At 42.3% G+C, this 16,671-nt stretch overlaps 1 protein-coding gene and 1 pseudogene across 7 annotated transcripts in view; one reads left to right on the top strand and one right to left on the bottom strand.

The window, feature by feature from the left end:
• MAPKAPK5 (MAPK activated protein kinase 5) overlaps window positions 1–15,917 on the bottom strand; it is a 429,232-nt gene extending 413,315 nt beyond the window's left edge. For 3 of the 7 annotated variants that reach the window (XM_086943068.1, XM_086943069.1, XM_086943070.1), the window contains exon 1: window positions 15,321–15,865. In XM_086943068.1, the coding sequence (XP_086799194.1) occupies window positions 15,321–15,359 (39 nt within the window). In that variant the 5' untranslated portion in view covers window positions 15,360–15,865. Of the gene's footprint in view, window positions 1–15,320 lie in introns of all 7 variants that reach the window. The other 4 variants (XM_086943071.1, XM_086943073.1, XM_086943074.1 and 1 more) reach the window with 4 other exon arrangements.
• On the top strand, window positions 12,137–12,430 carry LOC147679482 (large ribosomal subunit protein eL37-like; annotated as a pseudogene).
• Window positions 15,918–16,671: the final 754 nt, after the last annotated feature.

Raw genomic sequence — 16,671 nt, 5'->3', positions numbered from 1 at the left:
ATTCTCTATCCGGTATGGCAGGTCTCCCCCACCGGAGCTCGACATCTTCTAAAATGTTTCTCGCCTTGAGTTTTGTTTTCTTGTTTTTCTCTTCGTTCCTTTTCTTTAAAAAAAAAAGAGAACATTTTTTTTTAAAATATTTATATCCTGCCTACCTCCTGAGTTGCCGAACATGTATCCTGTACTTCTGCTGGACCTCTGGGGATCAGTCGCTGCTTCTTGACGCCAAGTAATTGATCTACATACACTAGCGGCCGGCCCCTGTGGTTGTAGGCCCATATCTGTAATGATGTTGTTTTGCACAATAAAGTTTTTCAAAGAAAATGAACAAAAAATACAAACTATCTGTACAAAACATTAAGAACAAGCCAAAGCGTGCCCAGCAGGATCATGACCTCCTGCGACGTCTTCAGCAGGTGCTGCTGGTGGTGCTTGTGTCCTATTAGAACACTCAACTGCTTCAGCTTAGATCTGCGTTACTTTAGGGCCGGAAATCATAAATGCCTGTGTGAATCTGGCCTTGTGCTCCAGACCACTTTGAAGCGTGTTGGCGAGAAGCCAGCCTAGCACCACCAGACAACGAGTCCACACAAGTAATAGATGTTCATTGAATATATTAAAGATTATTTTAAAGATTATAACACACTGTGCATGGCCTCGGGCAGCCTTCTGCTCTACATATGCCAGTGTTTTGCGCCAATGAAAGCACCATTGTGGGTTTGGGCCTGTTGGTAACGTAGAGGGAGCTTGGCTATGATGAATATGCGTGACTGGAGGAAAAAAAAAGATGCAGGGCTAGGCCTGTCCCGCACTTGACGGGCCTTCCTGCTCCCGTTATTAATGGCCTGGATGTGAAGGCTCTTGCCGTGACCTCCACACACAGTTATCCTTGGAATGATGGCTCCGATAAGAGCAAATGGTTCGGCTCTTGGTGGGGAAAGTGACTGAGATGGATGAAGGACTCCCCAGCGCTACTTAATCCATTCCAGACAAAGCTCTGGACACAGCGACTTAACAGAGCGTGAAAGAGAAAACAAACACTGGGCGCTACCTGCAGGAACACTATTGATTACCCCCTGGGCCGGGCACTTCCTACTCTGACTGAGGCGGGCTTCAAGCAGGCACCAGTCTCTGCGTTGTCTGTTGTATCCGCCAATGCAGGGTTGTCTGCTACTTTCTATCACTAGGGCACAGTCCTAAACGTGAGCTTACACACCCTAGTGACAGAATGCCATTTAGTGAGCACACTGATAAGAGCGTTCATCTGGGCCAACTCAGTTTCGTCTAGAAGGTGATAAAAAAGGTATCTCGATTTAGGAGAACATGCCCCCTGCTGAAATGGAAGGCGAGGTGCCTCTCACTGAAAAGAAACGTCTCTCTCTTGTGAAACACGCACCAGAGGAGCCTTGATGCGTGGTGTGCGGCGCTGGAAGTGTTTGCCAACCTTGCCCGAAAGTACAGCGCATACAAACAGAAAACAAGCTGAAAGAGACGACGTGATCGTGCGAGCGTGCACATTGGCTGTCCAGATGCAAGCTGAAAGACAAGCGGTGCGCGTGCCCATGTGCTGTCCGGGGCCAAGCTGATACAGCACACACACATAGAAACCGCCCGAGCAACACACCGACGTACCACACACGGGCACGTGCAATCGCACGCGAAAGAACGCACATTCACGCACAGACGCACCTCCCGCCTGCCCTGGCGCCTTCCTCCCGAGGTCTGAAGCCGCCCATGATAAGAAGAGGGCTTCATAATTCAGACGAGAGTTTTACTTTGCAGCGGAGGCAGGAGACCCACAGGCATGGGAGAAAATACTCAAGTCCCGGGTCCCAGGAGAGGGCCCGGGAAAAGACCAGTGAATAGCAGGGGCTCCCATGCCTAATGGGAGAGCCCCGCGTGATGCTGCATTGGAGGAGCTGGAGTACCGCGCCGCAGCACCGGGTGATTTTGTACGTTTCCTGGGGGATGGGGGGGTGGCTGGCTGGCTTGGGCGGGGTAGCTGACTTGGGCGGGGCTGGCTTGGTCGGAGGCGGGCGGGCATAGTAGGGGGGGGGGGGGGGGGGGGGCTGGCTTGGTCACGGCCGGGGAGGCAGTCTTAGTGGCGCGAAGAAAATGCCATTGTGCTGGAGGCTTGCAAGGGAGACATGAGATGGGCACAGCGCATGCCTGTACGTCGTGAGCGCGCGACCTGATCCTGATCCGATTCCGCCTGCGCGTGCCTATCTCCTGTCTCCTGGGAAGCAGAGCCGGTGACTATAGGTCTCTGGCGAGACAGCGCTTCGCGCTGTAATCGCCACGAGACCTAAAAAAACGCAATTTAGCTTTAAACGTCTTAAGCTAAAGCGTGGGCGCCACAATTGCTCTCCCCCCCATTTATTGACTTTAAGCATTCACAATGCATTGGGTATAGCATTACTGAACGTTTGAGCTATTACCATTGTTGAAATATTAGGGCTCCCGGTTTTGTGGTATTTATTTTTGGGACATTTCTGTCTGTATTTATCCATATTTATTTTTTGTCAACTTTATCTGCATTTATCCCTATTTATTATGGCGTTTTTGAAAAAAATAAAACTGAAACTGGTATATTTCCACATTTATTTAACCAATAAATATGCAGTCATGTTTGAAAGCCTGACAGGAAAATCAATGCACTTATATGAAAATATGCACATTGCAGTATCAGCCTTCTGCATATATACTGCTGTTTAAGCCTCTTTACTAAAATTCCTTTCTTTTTAACACCCTTCTATCAATCCTCACAGTTATTGGCCTGGCAGTCATGGCATAGTGCGTTAAGAATCACTCAAAAAGCACCCAATTTCCGTTTTTTATCCACATTTAAAAATAAATACAGACAAGAAAATAAAATGTTTTTCTGTGTGTATTTATCTATGAAAATCAATAAAAACGGAAAAACGGGAGCCTTAATTATTATTAGCAACGCCAATAGTCCAAACTTTTTCATTAATGCAAGACCCATTTCATTGCAAATGCTTGTTGTTAGCTGTAGCTTCAAAGAGGGCAAGGACAAAGTATGAGAGCAGAATAATTTTTACTTTTACATAGATCCCACAGATTGAGTGACTGCGACAGATCTCGTCAATGTGTGTGCAGCCCATTGATTCAAACAGTATAGGCCTAATTCACCAAGTCATCTGCACTTGCAGATTGATTTACACTCACACAATATTTAACCAGTACGGTGTAATTTTGCAGTGGAGTAAATTTGCTTCCGTGGGAATGAGAGGTGCTCAAGAGAGGGGTTCCATGGAAATGTGATGATCGCACACAAACCTGTGAGTTTGGGGTGTTGACAATCATTTCCAAATTAAATTCCCAAGCAAGATATAGTTGGAGGGCAGGAGTAATCGCTCTCCAGGGTGGAAATGGAGGTCACCTCCCCCACACAAAAGCAATATACTGGTGTAGGGCAAGGGGGTTTCTTTCTCGAAGTGGACACATTTCCTTGCGGAGGGGAAAAAAAAAGACAGCACATGCAATTGCACTTTTTCCCGAGCCTTACACGTGCGACTGCAACTGTAAATCGTGTACAAATGGTACGTGTTTAACTGGTTCATTAAAGCACCACTGGAAAACTGCAGATAATCCAGATTCCCAAGCCCTGTCCAGGATTTCCTAAAAAACAAAAGTAGCCTAAATGTAGGCGTTAACCTAGAGTTGTAGATTTACGAATAGGGCCGTGGCTTTTCATACATGCAATGTATGTGCGACACAGAAGAGCTGATAAGCATAAAGTAACATCAGATCGTCTACAGAGTGGGAGCAGAGATAGCCGAACTAGGACATGGTTTAACAGCCCGTCGACAATCTTATTTAGAAAACAAATGCAGGCAGAGTGTAACTTTTGGATGCCATTACACATCAAAGCAAGCCTTTGACACGATGTTTGTGTGCGCCTTGCATAACGAAGTTACGGAAAGTTAAGCCGCCTCACAGAGTAAATGGGTAACTTCACACCATTGTGACGATTGTCTTTCAAGGTGTCGTAAAATAATCATGCACGCAAACTATCAGAAATAATCTCGCCCTTAAGCAATTCGCTGCAGTTTTGGAAACAATGCAATAAACACGCTTTTAATAGCACAGCTTTTAGGGGGGAAATAAAGTGGCAAATAGCAATAATAGAATTTTTCATATTAGCAACTTTTAGTTACTTAATGTAGCTCATCCTGCCTTCGTTCTAACAATATGCTTAAGAGTAATGAAAGCTCATGTGAGTACCATGCACTTTAAGTCCGTGTTCTTAATTATTATTTTAACAGCACTATGTGGTACCTCCACTGGGCCAAAGATGGATTCTTTGGTTTAACCAACGGCAAACTGTTATAGAGGTATCAGGTAAGTATGCTTGGACACGTTCATTTCTAAACTCTGTACAACCAGCACTGTCCCTCAATCAATCCATTGTCTAGAAGGTTTTTATCAAAACTATAAAAAGAATACATAGGATTGTCAGAGTTTGCACGTTCAATTTTGAGGACAAATTCTAGTATCTTTAAACCCCTAGCCAACTTCAGGAAAGGCTATTAAGTGAAAACCGACCTTAATCAGTACAAATTGATGCTGCAAGGTTGAAACAAAGTAGATAGGGCTGAATACCTTCACTTAGTAACAAATCATGCATAATTATTGTAGATTTAGCAAGTGTGTTCCACTCCATTTTGTCTTCCATCATAGATCTCAGTTTACATTTAAATTCACTGTCATTAAGTTATTCCACATTGTGGTAATCCTGTACCACAACACTTTTCTAGAAACATACCCACATTTGTGTTGGTTGCTTACCTTTCATTGATTTTTTGTGTGTATTTCCTTTCGATCAACAGCTAGTGTCACCTATAACTAATCTACTAAACTTAAAGAGCAGGAGGGATCCTAGTCATCCTGTTGGAACCACTATGAACCAATAATGCCCTGAAAAAGTTGAACACCAATATCCCCAAACAATTAATATACATAAAAAAATGCAAAAAAAGACTCAAAAATGAATAACATGAACCTGAATGAAGTAATAAAAGTGTTGGCTACAAGTGTTCAAATTAAAGCCAATTACAAATTACAATTACTTGTGAATACAAGGGACTCTAAAGTTCAGTACAAAATTGATCATACGAGCTGGAAAACAAATTGTATTAAAAGAGATTCTCTCTATGTATACCGGCATTAGACGAAACCATAAAGTTTTTCAAACTAGATTTATCGATTTTCAAAAAAATGTTGGGTAAAGACCCAACCAGAAGCTCTTCACATTGAGGACCTACAATCACACCACAAAACGTTTACTTAAGCGTCGAAATATACAACTGTAAGTTAGGACACCGAGGTGCTCGGCTACCTTGAGCAAGTTCTCACTTACAGTTTACTTGCAAATCTTAACTAATTCTAACAATTTAAAAATAGCCAACAGCAATTATTGTGCTTTCCACAACAAATGTACATAAATGTGTGCTTTTTGCTTGGAAGTCAAGACAACAGATGCCCATAGAGGTAGTTTCAATTTCAATGGGAAAGATAGTACTTTTTCAAGCAAATACCTGCAGAATTAAGATAACAATACCTACAGCAGTGACCACTGCATTCAGTGTGCCTAATGCAACTGACCAATTGTTATCTGATAAGAGAGTGCACAGAATTTGGTGCTCCCACTGTGTGCATCTACTCTCTACCCTAGTTGCTATGTTTGGATGTTACCAGAAAAAAGACGGTTGGGGGGGGAAAAGAACAACATTTTTAATGCTAGCTTGCTCACATGAAGGCTCTGTCCATGTACACTAGGTTTATATTAGCAAACAGACTTTCCTGATGTTAAAACAAGAAAAACAGACTCTCTTTCCCTGGTGTTTCTAAATCCAAAACCAATGCTGAAAAGTCTGTGACAAAAGTGTCACTGTAGAGAATGGCTTAGTAACTTAAGCCAATGTTATAAACTACAAATCTAAATTAAAAGTGACACTGAAATATTCCAATGAAAATACAAGAGCCAATGTATACAACAGATACACTGATTTTGGGGGGTTTATGTTTACCCAATTCATTCACCTCTTTGAATATTATATGTCTTATGGGCCATAGATATAGTGGCACCAGAGTGGAAAGAAAAAGTCAGAAATAAAGGAAAAGGGGCCCCATGGTTCAATGAACCACTGAGGGGGAAAAACAACTTCGCCAAGCTGAGAGGTGGTGGCAACAAAGCTATGAGTCAACAGAGCTAAATGCCTACAAAGCCCTTCTTTCCGCTTATAAAGCAGCCATTTTAGCTGAGAAAGCGGAATATTATGGAGGGAAGGATTGTTCTGGCAGAGAACAAACAAAAAGAGACCTTAGTTATTCTAAAGGAATTGAGTCAAAAAGCAGAGAAAAAAATCCACAGTTGCATTGGAATTTTGGAATTTGGAAGTGGATTTATAGAGCGCATAGCTACCCTTGGGCATCCCAGCGCTGAGAGGACCTAGTTTATTCCAAAAAGGGATCAGAACAGGGGGGTTTTAGGGAAAGAGCCAAGTTTTTAATTTGTTTCGGAAGGAGAGTAGATTATGATCACTCCTCATGGTTAGTGGGAGGGTGTTCCAGAGCTTTGGCGCGTTGTAGGCGAACCTGCGGCTGCCAGATCTTGCCTTTTTTATTCTAGGGATGGAGGCCAGGGCAAGTGAATCAGATCTTAGGTGTTTGTTAGATTGGTGTGGTTTCATCAGGGATCTGAGTATTGGGGGGCCCTTGTCATGCAGGATTTTGTGCACTATGCAGAGCGTCTTGAATGTGATACGCTCCTTCACTGGGAGCCAGTGTAGGCTTTTGAGGGCAGGTTTCGCATCTTTAGACAGAAATGCATTCCAGGACTTCTTCCTTCAGAAAGTGAAGGACATCACCTCGGAAATTGCTAGAACCCCCACCGAGCCCAGCTCCCTCCATCAAATCACCCCCCTCCCCCGCCTCAGCAGTCAGCTTTCTAACTTTCCTAAAATTGACTCGGTTACCTTGGTATCATCAGCAAATCAGGATCTCGAGTAGACCCCTGCCCTCGGAGAATCTTTCAAATGGCCCTGCCAGGGTTGGAGAAGCAGGTCCTGGAATTATTAAATAATTCTTTGGATTTGGGCTATCTACCGATAAATTTTAAAGAAGCCAGGGTCACTCCCCTGTTGAAAAAATCTGGTGCGGATACTCTGACTTTAAATAACTATAGACCCATCTCTCAGCTCCCCTTTCTAGCTAAGGTGCTAGAACAGCACGTATTAAAGGTACTTTCAAAGTATCTGGAGGACCAGCAGCTACTCCAAGCTAGACAGGCGGGCTTCAGAGCTCATCATAGTACAGAGCGAGTGGTGGTGTCCGTTCTGGATGAGCTCAGAGTTATGGCGGACAATAAACAACAGAGTGCCCCGATTTTATTAGATCTGTCAGCGGCATTCGATACGGTCAGCCATAATATTTTGCTGAACCGTCTCACAAATATGGGTATTTGCGGCCAAGCATATCAATGGCTTAAGTCATTTCTGTCTGACAGTACTCCGAGAGTTCAGCTGGGTGAGCAGTTATCGGACCTGGGCTCCCTGGCCTATGGGGTACCCCAGGGTTGTGCACTATATCCACTCCTTTTTAATATTTATCTGCAACCCCTGATAGAGACCCTGACCCTCTTGGACTGTCAGGTCTTTAATTACGCCGATGATACTCAACTTCTTATCCAGCTAAACAACTCCCACCAAGCCCAGGAGTCGGCCAAAAAGCTGCTCAGGCTCACTGTGAACTGGAGGACAGCCAATTCATTGAAAATATGTCCAGATAAGACCGAATTGTTTGTCGTCCCAAAAAATAATAGCCCATGGTGTGATCTTTTTTGGCCTCCGGAACTAGGTGTAGCTCCAGTATCAGTCCTGGTTGTAAAAAGCCTGGGGCTGAAAGTTGACTCTGAACTATCTATGTCTTGCCAGGTTTCCACTGTAGTGGGAACCTGTACTGGCTTACTTAGGCAGCTACGGAAGTTTGCTCCTCTCTTGCCAACATCCTCACTACAGTCAATTGTCTCCGCCACTGTCATCTCCATGCTGGATAATGTGAATGACCTTTACATTGGCCTCCCCCAGTAGCTCCTTAGGAGACTGCAGGTGGTGCAGAACGATGCTGCTAGGCTTATTTTTAGACTTCCCAGAAAGACATGCACTACTCCGCTGTTACATAAACTACATTGGCTCCCCATTAAACAGAGATCGCAGTTCAAAGGTCTATGTATTGCCCATAAGGCAATCTACGGTCAGGAACCCAAGTATATAAAAGATCGCTTGGTGAAATATGTTCCTGGCTGGACTCTGCGATCATCTGAGGCCTGTGGGTTTGCCTCCCCCAGGTACATCCCTAAATCCATAGGGGTAGAGCGTTCTCCGTCTTCCTCCCGCAGATCTGGAATGACCTGCCAGAGTACCTACGTAGGGAACCGGCTCTGCTCACTTTTAGAAAGCTATTAAAAACCTCTTCAATTAAGAGAGGCGTTAACTACTGCATAAGTTCTGCTTTCGTGGCTGCCATTATATTTCTGCCCAGCGACTTGCTTATTCTTCTTTTGAAGCGCTTAGAGACATGTAGGTGATTTGCGCCATATAAAAGTCATATAACATAACATACACCTCCCGCCCATCACCATTTGACGCAAATATTCTACTATGCTAACACTAGAACTCACCTACCATGCTGTGTCTCCTCCTAAATACAAGAAGAATTAGGAACAGCTGATGTAAAATTAAAATATCTACGGAGCATTTTTATCACAGATAACCATTTGGGCAGCCAAGTAGTGCTGTACTATGTATTATGCATTCATTGTAAAGGACATAGCATTGCAAGGGTTTGTATTTCTGCTTTTCATGATACAACTTCCAAAGGAACGAAGCCAACCAACATTGCTTAATCCTTATGTCCAGAGATTTAGCCAGCTTCGTTGACACATCTACTAGATGCAGCATACATCCCATTTGAGCTCACTATGTTCAGTGAAGATCACACATTTGTAGGATAAACGGGAAAGGTGGTGTGAAACTGAGAAAACCTTCATTAATGCAGCAATGATTTCAAAAAGCAAGCAGTAAAAAGAGTCACTTGATTCTGAGAGCAAGGGAAAACTTTACAAATGGCATTTCAAAAGAATTCAAAAACAGAACACGCTGGAAGCAAGTGTTACAATCCAACGAAACCACACACACACACCGTAAACACCATTATCCACTCAGGCACCATTAATACTCCACACATTCAATATTCAGTCATCTACTACAGAAACCCTAGCACATACTTTTTTGGCACTGAAACAGCTACAATGACAGATCTCAAATGCATGCCAACGGTCAACAAGAGATGTATTTATCGACTTGCACCCACCAACGTACAACCGATAAACAGTGGCTTACATATTTATTATTTTTATTGGGCGAGATCACAAATAAAGAATATAATGAATGGTACTCCTATGCAGCCCGAGATTTTTACTGCCTAGACTTTAAATATGTAAGTTGTTTTCAGTCTTACAATACACATGCTGTAACATGACCAGAGACATCAAATGATGAAAATGACATCCTTCTCCAGTGAATCAAAATGCTGTGGTCCCTCCACGATAGGCTTACCATGGTAACTTTGTCACTCAATCTCAGACATGTTTCATTACACACAAGTGACTTCGGACACACTAACATTTGGGTTCAATTGCTTTACTCTAATGACTTATTTGGGCAACTATCATCTCAAAAGTCGAAAGAGTGGACACCAGCATAGAGAAACAGGTCAAAAGGCAGGTAAACTATTCACATAAACCTTTCCAACTATCCGTTTTACCTAATTTTCAACTTACTCTGAAGAATTGGTTCCGTCTTAGTACCATCTTTAAAATGCTGCAAGTAAATAGTAAAACACGGCTGAACATGACGCTGCATGGATAAAGACTCAACTGACAGTGCGAAACGTAATTAAAAGCAGTACATCCACACAACTACAATCTTTTGTGTTTCATTTATTAGGAAGGATTCCCTTCCATAGTGTGTAAATATTAAAATATAAGATTTTAAAATTGATTATGATACTAAAACAGCAGAAACTGTGTGGTCTCAACTTGCCGACACTCTGGCGACCCTATTTATTCAATGATCGTGTTCACTCACAAGGCCAACCATCCAAAAAAAAAAAAGAATTTTACCTAAACAATTTCACAAGATGGAGGAGCACACAAACAGATATTTGAGTCCCAACTTGTTATTCCAAATATAACAAAATACATCAAATTCTATTATGCATCAAGTTCTCACTACTGAAATGCATTAAAAACCATAAGCACCCAGTCTGTATAATGTATAGGACAACATCAATTTCAAGATATCAAATAAAAGCAGGAAAGATTTTCATATTTTCTTTCTTTTTATTCATGCGTTGCAAGTGCGTAATACAAATTATCCTGACATAAGTTGTGTACAGCCTACGCGTTTCGTATCTGTTTTGCAGGACTTCTTCAGGGCTGTTTAAAAATACATACAAAAGACAACTTTTAAAAAGCAAGCCAAAAAAAGGCCCAAAGTGACTAAAACAAATACAAACACTAACAATTACCAAAATATACATTTAGTGCACTATATACACATTACATATACAAACATTTTAAACCATGTTCATGCAATTCACCAAAGTGCCTAGTTTAGAACAAGAGAAAAAACTTTTTTCAAGGAAAATGTATATAATAATAAATATACAGTAGAATCTCAAGTTCTAAGTGAACATTCGAAACAGTACAGATTTCACAGTCTAGTAAAAGGTACCACCATTTTGTGCCCCAAGCCACCTCCTAATCCAAAGGTTTTGAAAAGGAGGATATCCATTTTTCACAAGTAGTGACTGAGACCAAACACAGTAGTAATGGTTGTTTGCTAACCTTTTGATCAGGAGGTGGCTTGGGGCTTGAAATGGTGGTACCTATGTATTGGTAAAGTTTTTATATAGAATGCTTCATGTATAGTTTTTGATTAAATAAGATACACACTTGCCTTTCACTAGACTGTGAAATCTGTACTGTTTCGAATGGTAACATTATATATGAGATTCTAATGTCTATATGTTATATACATTTTCCTTGAAAAAAGTTCTCTCTCTTGTTCTAAACTAGGCACTTTTGGTGAATTGTATGAACATGGTTTTAAATGTTTGCAAATGTAATGTGTATATAGTGCACTAAATGTGTATTTTGTTCATTGTGTTAGTGTTTGTAGTTGTTTTAGTCACATTGGGCCTTTTTATGGCTTTCTTTTGTATGTGTTTTTCAACAGCCCTGAAAAAGTCCTGCGAAACAGGCTGTGCACGACTTATGTCAGGATAATTTGTATTACGCACTTGCAGAGCATGAATAAAAAGAAAAAAGAAAATATGAAAAGTTTCCTCCTTTTATTTGATATACTGATATTTATGTTGTCCTATACATTATACTGACTGGGTGATTATGGTTTTTAATGCATTTCAATAGTGAGAACTTGATGCATAATAGAATTTGATGTATTTTGTTATATTGGGAATAACAAGTTAGGACTAAAACGTCTGTTTGTGTGCTCCTCCATCTTGTGAAATTGATTACGATACTGCCCAGTCACACCTTGAAAGCTTTCAAGTTCAAATTTATACGCGGCAACAACACTTTGGTAGAGTGATCAAGTTCCACAAAAATGTCAGCAGGGTGAATTCTGGTGGAAGAGTAGTGGGATTAGGCTGTTCAGTGATATTTTCAAACACTCTAGGAAATACATAGGCAGTATGAGATCACAACACATTATCTTGCATGTGTGCTGTGGCAATGCCTTCTTGAGCTGCAAAGCGGAGTTCAAGCTGTGGCAATGCCTTCTTGAGCTGCAAAGCGCAGTTCAATATATGCAAGAAGATACAAAAAAATTATTATTATCTACACCCGATGTTAGAAGTCCGTCAGATAATTCCTACATCTTTCATTCTAAACCTTACAGAACATATCCATGACTGCTTTTTTCACTCAATATAATATGGAACCATTATAAAATGCAAGGCAGTTGGAGCAAGGGTCAGAACTGCTCATGAGATAATTTGCTAATATCTTATCGGCCATTGTGGCAAGATGACGAAGGGTATGTCATCATTTGGCAAACGCCGAAACAAGACGCACACACTGTGTTGTTGTTGTGGATCAAAGGCGTACCATCTCCAGAAATGTACCTGTGGCAAGTGCGGATATCCCGCTAAGCGCAAGAGAAAGTATAACTGGAGTGTGAAGGCTAAGAGACGCAACACCACAGGTACCAGCCATATGAGACACTTGAAAGTTGTCTACAGTAGATTCTGGAATGGATTCCGTTAGGGCCCAACACCAAAACCGAAGAGGACAGCTTTTACAGCATCCAGTTTCTCATAAATATTTTGTTAAATAATTTGCTAATATCCTGGAGTGTTGCAGGTAGAACTTTTGATTACACACAACAGCTATCTTTGGATTGCACAAACAGACAAGGACACATGGTTTCTGCTGTACTTAAGTTTTATCAAAACTGACCAATCCCATTCACATAGTCAAACTTTATGAATTTGTTAAGGGTTCTGTAAAGCGTACAAATAACCTAAAAGATGTCCTGATGTTAAACTATCGCTGATTTCTAAGAGTGTGACCTGGGATTTAGGAGTGGAATTTAAAAAAGAGACAGCTTTTCAATGCTTTCTGGGACGGTAAAATCTGATCATGTTCCAGTTAGGAGTGGGGAATGGAGGTCCAGAGCCTGGCTGCGGCGAAAGAAGTGGCAAGCCCGCTAGTGAGTTGATGAAGGAATCCTGGAACCACTAAGAGTCTGACAGTGTTGTATCTAAACGTGTGGGAGGAATGGTACTGAAGAAATTTAAATTTGCCAATAGCAAGAAAAAAGGCCTTTGAAAGCTCAGAACACAATTTAAAGGGATCAGAAAATAATCTGGGTGGATGTGAGAAGCCAATATAATGTTTTAATTGCTTCCAAAAAAGAATGAAATTGTATGAAAGTTCAAATAAAGTGACTGCCATGTTTTGACAATGTTTAAGTAGCGAAAGATGTAAGTGGGAAAACCCAGAAATGGGGCGCTGCAGTAGCCCAAAAGACTTTGAACTGTTGCTTAGACCACTTTATGTCTGACTTGGGAAAGGAGAAGCAGCAGCATCTTTCAGAGTAGCATGAGAAAATGAAAACAGGAAGAGCAGAGTATATTGGTATGAGAGGACATAAACATCTTGATCTAGAATTAACTTTCTGCATTCTGGGCATCATTTACAAATAAGGTGTCTAGAACGAGCAGCTAAGAATGGAAAAGTTCACATGAATTACAACCCAGAAAAGAACATATTTTTTAATGTCCTGGATGATGTCATACTCTAGGTCATCAGCAAAGCTTTGGTGATCATTGTCGCATTGTTCTTCTAAAGGGTGGCTTTTTGCTTCAACTGAAATTTGACCGCGAAACATTAACATCACATTGATGAAAATGTACAGATAGATACAAATATAAGTAGCATACACATGCCTAAATAGACACATACAATAAAAACAAAACAAATAATTTAAATGGGATTTGGCCACCTCACTATGGCAATGTCATGTGCATTAACTGCAAAGGATAATATCTGCTCAATACACATGGCACCAGATGGCCATGCTGAAACAAGAAGGTTATTAAATGTATCTGGGGGATTCTGCTGACGTCTGTAAACCGCCTGAGCTTCGTTGTCATGTTTCATGACATCAGCACACTCCCTTGAGACACTATTAAGGCACATGTAGGACTGCTCAAAACACTCATAGAGATAAATGTTTTTACTGCTTTTGCCTTTAATTGTCATGATTGTGAAAACACCCCATTGACTACCAACTCTCTGTTCGAATCACCATCAATCTAGGTAAGCTGGCATTCTACCACTGACAGAGATCGATGTAACGTGGAGATGACTGGGTTGAATCCAGATGTAGGCCGGCAACATTACTAGCTCACCAATTAGTTAATGCCTGTTAACGCATATACACTTCATTGAAAATAATTTTCAATGTTTTACATATAGGGATTACATGCTAGAAAATATTGAAGCCTTTAGTGGCAGTCGGAAAAAATTTTTCCTTCAATAAATGAATAGAAACTACTCCCTAAGACAAACAGTAAATATGACCACACAAAAGTCAAAACGGTTGTAAAATGTAAAGTATTTTCGTAAAATAGACACCTTAAGAACTTGTCAACAACGGAGAGGTTCGTTTGCACGATTCGTAATGTACAAGCATCTTTTTTCTTCCGCCCTTTGCTTTTTAAACAAGCATACACAAAACAGACAATACAACGATGAATAGGCACAAACATATACTACACGGTGACTGGTGCTAGAACTGTGGTAACTGGCGCACAGTAGATGGAACCTCTGCACAACACGCATAACGACAAAACAAATTTACACACACACACACAGACTATCGGTCTTAGTGCAACCGAAATAGCACCATCACTTTTTAAAATTCTAGGTTTCGTGAACATCTTTCCAACTTCTCCATGGCACATTACAGAGATCTATCTTCACTCGACATCAGTCTCCACGTTCTCTCATTAAATGCAGGCGACAGACAGTTTAAAGACATCACTGCTGACAATAAAGACTTAACTGCAAAATCCAGTCGGATTTCCTGCAGATTGCGTGCTCTACCTCAAAAACAGCCAGGTGTCCTATTGTTCCTCTGAAGCTCACTCCGAGTGCAACGGCCACCTCACATTGTGTGCCAGGTTGGGTAGCTCATCCCAACCACCACCACCAGTCTCGATCTTAACCTGCACAACGGCTTACCACTGCCTCCTAACAAACCATAAGAATGGCCACCAGCTTCTTCTGCCAGCTCTGTTCCAAGAACGACACAATTTAATTGTGCCCTGCAGTATTCCACCACTGCAATCCACGCCAATGTGTCCACTGATCCCCCCCAACAATAATGCACCCATAACTTCTATCATCTAACGCCATCACGAACACTACTATAAAAAGGCACCTCACCAGCGCCACCCAGAACCATACAACTACCTCACACACTCTCTCTCTCTCAATCTGCCGTAGCCAATGTGTACTTATCACTGGTACATCCACAGTATGCCAATTGCCTTACCCCCCCCCCCCGCCCCCCCATTTCTTAAAGTGGGAACATCGCTGACCAGCAAAACTCCAGTTTGTGTTCACCCCTGCCTTCCCACGAATGCACCTACCTCTCGCTGGGTTAGAGTGCCCATTAGACTGTGCCTCCCAAGCCTCTTACCTTGATCATCATCCTGTCCATGTCGTTTTCTTGAGACATCCTCCGCTCTCCCTCCCGAAGCGCCTGGTAAGACCCGGGCAGCCAGAAGGGGGCTGGGGGCTAACAGAGCCCATACACGAGAAGAGCTGTGCCCTGACACGGAGAAGTCAGGGAGAGTGAAGAAGAAAGTGGGACCCGTCCTGCTCTGGCGTCACCGTGTATACTCAAAGGGACGGGGGAGGGAACAGAGGGGGCGAGGGGAGTGCGCTGGGGGCGGAGGAGCCCCAGCCTTAGAAGGCGGGCACTGCAACAAGTTATAAGGAACTCGGCTGGTGCCAAAGGACACCTCCGCCGAAGACAGGGGTACTGTCGGTGCATTGACGAGCAACTCCACCAACAGAAACCCGGCTGTCACCGCCGAACTGCACATACCCGGCTGATCGCACGGGTTAGGTGACCGCCTCACATCCCGCGAAGATGAGACAACAAAGCGAGCGGTCTGCGGGCCTGAAAGCAAAGCCGGCAAGATACAGGGTGAACACCGCGCAGGTATAATGCAGAACAGGGCCCTAGCGCCCTGGAACTTCCCGTCACTCTAGAGGGGTTATGTCAGAATGCAAGCAGGCTCCATGTGAGACAGCTAAAAACGGGACACATGCTACAAGAGGACCCTCAAATGGGGGTCCTTCATCACAGCTGAGTACAAGGCGCAGGAAGACAAAGCTGAATCGTGAGCGACTTCTGACAAAGAAGATGGGTTTGAAACAAGGTGCCCGCTATTGACTGGTTTGCTTTAATCGCAACCAAATTATTTTCTTAGTTACACCTTGAGCTCTAATTGTTTTGTTTGTACTTCTAAAAGGCTTGAATTATTTTTCACGTACTAACATCGATTTAAAAGAGAAGATCATTTTATTGAAAAAAACGGCACTAGTACAACACATTTTATACCTGTATTATTTTGGGGAAACTATTATTACAGACATATTTTATTATCTAAAGTACATTTTTACCGTTGTTAACTTTGTGTTCAACTCTACACCTTATTACTACATTATAGAGACGCTTCCGTTACCTTGCCTTACTCGCTCCTTGGAGAGTACAGACGCGGCCATCTTTGAAAAGCTAGTTCGTGGTGCACGCATTCTTCCAAGACGTTAACAACCTGGCGGCCATCTTGGAATAGGAAACGAGTTGGATGCGTAACAGGAGTTTATAATATGATAGTTCCATCATTTAAAACCAACGGCGTTTCACATCCAATTGGTGGCATGTTATGTTTGACCAATTCTTACGAAATACGGAGTTACATGAGAGCTATGCTGTTGGACTAAATCAGTAAAGGAGCACAGCGTAGGACATACGTGTAAAT

Source organism: Lissotriton vulgaris, chromosome 11 (assembly GCF_964263255.1).
Source record: "Lissotriton vulgaris chromosome 11, aLisVul1.2, whole genome shotgun sequence".
NCBI lineage: Eukaryota > Metazoa > Chordata > Amphibia > Caudata > Salamandridae > Lissotriton > Lissotriton vulgaris.
Note: the sequence above shows the minus strand (reverse complement) of the source record. Positions and strands in the feature narration are given on the sequence as shown.